The 4,237-nt window shown below is 32.4% G+C and overlaps 1 protein-coding gene across 1 annotated transcript; it reads right to left on the reverse strand.

Moving 5' to 3' along the window:
• Window positions 1-1,331, reverse strand: LOC148206186 (uncharacterized). The gene is made up of 2 exons (XM_088107107.1): window positions 323-1,331; window positions 1-35 (listed from the first exon to the last, which is right to left on the reverse strand). The coding sequence occupies exons 1-2, from the start codon at window positions 1,329-1,331 to the stop codon at window positions 1-3; spliced, it is 1,044 nt and encodes a 347-aa protein (XP_087963233.1).
• Between the last annotated feature and the right edge of the window lie 2,906 nt (window positions 1,332-4,237).

The raw sequence follows: 4,237 nt of genomic DNA on the forward strand, positions 1-4,237 counted from the left end.
TCAGCTTTCCCAATCATCTACAGGGTTGACTTGTCCTATATTTCACAGTAAAATTCAGAAATGTTAAGTTTACAAGATAGATATTTAGTTAACTTTGTGACTGAAATAAGATTGACAGAAAAATTAGGAATAAACAAGATATTATGTAAAGTAAGGTGTGGGCTAAGTGAAACTGTGCCAGAAAAATGAGCAAATGAAGAGTTCTTATTGGGTAGTGATATTGTAATTGGTGAGATTCTATGATAAGAAATAAAATGAGACAAAGAATTGGATATATGATCAGTAGCACCTGTGTCTAGAATCCATTGGGAATAAATATTACCTTGAGCCTGAGAAGAAGTGGAAGCATTATGAGAGCTCACTAGATTGGTAGAATGTGGAACTGTGGGATTAGATTGAAGAAGAAGTGCCAATAAACCATGAATTTTCTCTTGAGAAAGTCCCAGAGTTGAGGAATGTGACTGTGTCGGAGAATTATTATAAGAAGGAACTACTGTAGAAGAATCTGTGGTAACATTGTGGACTCTTTTGGATTTGAGATCAGGTGGTAATTCATGTATTAGAAAGTAAGTATCAATGGTGTGGTTTGTCCTGCCACAGTGAGTGCATTGTCGAGGTGCACCAAACCTTCCCCCTGAGGAACGAGCCTGAGAACCTTGATATGAAGATCTTCCCTGGCCATAATCATTGGCAGGATAGGGTTTACCTCTACCATTGAAGGTAGAAAAAGAAGGTTTAGATTGAGAAACTTGTGACGCCATGACTGGAGGTTGAGAAAGAATTCCTGATTGTAATTGTCGCTCATGTTGAATTATCATAAAAAAAAATTTGGGTAAAGAAGACAAGGGATCCATGAGAAGGATCTGAGAGCGAACAACAGAGTAATTATCATTCAAGCCTCTAAGAAAACAAAGAACACAATCATTTTCACGATATTCTTTCATTGTCTTAGAAACAACACAACAAGAAGCAGAAGATTGACATTCAGGAATTGGGAGAAAATTGCAAAGTTTGTCCCAGAGAATCTTCATTTTCGTGTAATATGCAGTAACACTTAGGTCAAATTGATGCATTGAATAAAGATCTTGATGCAATTGTGAAATTCGAACAGAATCACCTTGGGAGAAACGATCTTTGAGATCCTTCCATGCTACAGCGGTAGAGTCAATCCAGATAATACTTGTAGCATTCTCATGAGAAACAGAATGATTGATCCAAGATAAAACCAGATTATTGCAATGCTTCCATGCTGGAACCATGGGATCTGTATTAGCTGGACAAGGAATGGAACCATCAACAAAGCCAAATTTATTCTTCATTTGTAGTGCCATGGACATCGAGCAAGCCCATCCATGATAATTATGACCTTCAAGAATTGGGGAAACAAGCACCAGTGAAAGATTCTCGTAGGGTGAATGTATCTTGCAATGATGCGAGAGTAATAGAGTGAGTAGTCATAGAAGGAGAAGAAAAAGTCAGGAAAGCCAAGAACGAAAGGTAGAAGATGAAGATCTGAACAGGAAAAGAATTGGTTGTGGAAGAACGTAATAAATAATTAATTTTCTTCTGATACCATGTTATGAGAAAAGAAAGAATGGAAATTGTATTTCTTATTCCATAATCAGGAGGGAGTATAATTTACACACACAATTTTTATATATATATATATATATATATATATATATATATATATATATAACTGTTTGAAAGAATATATAAATGAAATATAAATATAAAAATAGAATATAAATACATACATATGAACATTCATACGAACATCCTCGCAAATAGAAACTACATCCACACTATGCAAATGTATACCAAAAATATATAAAAATATATATACCAAAAATTCTAAATAAATTTATTAATTTTATTTTATAATATTTTTATAAAGATTCGTAAATGAACTAATCTACTCATTTAAATTCTCAAGGTTACATTTTCAATTACGATAAATCAAATTATTCAATAGTGACCTGTAAGAATAAATTAGTTAAATATATTCATTTAAATTCCTAATGTTACACTTCCAATTACAATAAGTTAAATTATTTAGTAGTAATTAATTAGAATAAATGAGCTAATATGTATTCATTTAAATATTCAAGATTACACCTTCAACTTTAATAAATAAAAATTTTAATATATATATATATATATATATATATATATATATATATATATATATATGTATATATACATATGTGGATATATACATGGATATATACATATGTGTATATATATATGGGTTTGCTCACTTATATAACCTATTAAAGTACACCAAATTTTAGTTGACAAAGAAATTTCTATTGATAAAAAAAGACATACTTTAAACATAAGATATTTTAATAATTTTTATTTTTGATTTAAAATAAAAAATAAAAAAAATCAGAAATTATTCAAATATTCTTAATCTTAAAACTTATAATCCATAATATATGAGAGTATTTTTGTCAACTAAAATTTGGTACTCTTTTAGAGGTTACATAAGTTAGCAAACCCCATATATATATATATATATATATATATATATATATATATATATATATATATATATATATATAACTGTATGGTATGGAAGATAGGCCGAGCGGTTAATATTCGTAATCGTTCGGTCTATTCCTTGTCTCAATAGTCAGGCAGATAAAGAGTCAACACTTAAGTCATTGATGTGGGGCCAAAGCTTAAGTTGTTAATACTAGGCCATGATTGGGCTAACACTCAAGATATTGATATTGTTATTGGGCCAATAAATTGTAAATAAATTAATAACGAAACGATTAAAGATATTGATAACTGATTGCAAGTTAAGGAAGTTGTTTATGGGCAACTGATCGAATTTAAAGGTAAGTTTGTTTTGTTAGACCTATGCCATTCTAGGGTCCATGAAATAACCTATTGTTAATATATCGACAAGTGTACCGAATCATATGAAGTAATAAAATTGTAAGACCAAGTATCGTTTCCCAAAGGACTCACGACACTGAACAGTTATGTGATTACCCAACTAATTAAGACTTTTGAAGAACAATTTAAATATTTTGAATGCAAATGTTATAAAGTAAACATGAATACAATTTTGACCAATTGAAAGAAAAACACAAAGGTGAATGGATGGTGTTGAAAATATGAGATGAGTATGTTGTTGGGGTTAGATTTCACCATGTTTCCTCTCATGCATATATGAATTCATCTTCTTCATTAATGTTAATATCACCTTCTAAATTACTTAAAACCCGATGTCTCGGAGAAAAAAGCCTATCCTTAACTACTAGTTTACAATGTCTTGTCTCCCTAGCAATTAATTCTGCATTACATACGCACAAAAGCTTAAGATAACCAAAACTCATATCCCTATGTTAGGCAATACTACTTTTTGGAGCAATTCTCCAAATCTAGGTTTCCCCGTATGTGTCCATATCACGAAAATCAATAATCATGCCATGAATGAGTTAAACATAACAAGCATTGAGCAAAGAAGAATAACCCTAACAATTAATGAAAGAAGCATAAATAAATAAGAATCAATTCAAATACATGAGAGTTCACAAGGTTACATCATCCCCCAACAACAAAGAATGTTTAGTTCCCTATCGTCATGGAGAAACTAGATGAACAATGGAATGAAAAAGATAGAAAAACCTTAAAAACTAAAGAGGAGAGCTTCCACATCCACTTTTGCCTTCAGAGAGTTGGAGAAAATCTGAATTTGTGTCAATTCTGTCAAGAGATACCCTCTCTAGGTCGAGCTAATCCTTAAATAGCGTTGAATTGGGCCATAGGCCAACGTTGCCACTGCTCAGCGCCCCTACTTAGGGCGCTCAGTCGTGCTTGCGAGATAATGGCACTCAACCTTAAATGGAGGGCGTTCAGGCGTGAAACGTTGCAGGAAAGATGGCGCTCAGTGCCCCAAAAAGGGTGTTCGGGCGTGACTGTGAAGCTCTAGTGCTGAGGGTCATGAAAAGGGCCCTCAAGCGTGAGTGCGACCTTCTGCAACCTTCTCTTCTGGTGCTCTTTCTGTCCTTTATGAGTTCCAACTTCTTGGCAACTTAACTCCTCTTCCAATTCATTTCAATTTCCTACAAAACCAAGGGGATTTAGTGATAAAATCTTCAAGTTAACCTCAACTCTCTTATTTCCCAAAATAAACCAAAATCAAGAGAACAAACAAGTTTCTAAGTCAAAAATGGTTCATTTGATATCAAAATTTACTCTTAAATAACGGTGAAATCAA

The sequence above is a fragment of the Vigna umbellata genome, chromosome 1 (genome assembly GCF_029865625.1).
Source record: "Vigna umbellata cultivar VRB3 chromosome 1, Vumbellata_1.0, whole genome shotgun sequence".
In the NCBI taxonomy this organism is placed as follows: Eukaryota; Viridiplantae; Streptophyta; class Magnoliopsida; order Fabales; family Fabaceae; genus Vigna; species Vigna umbellata.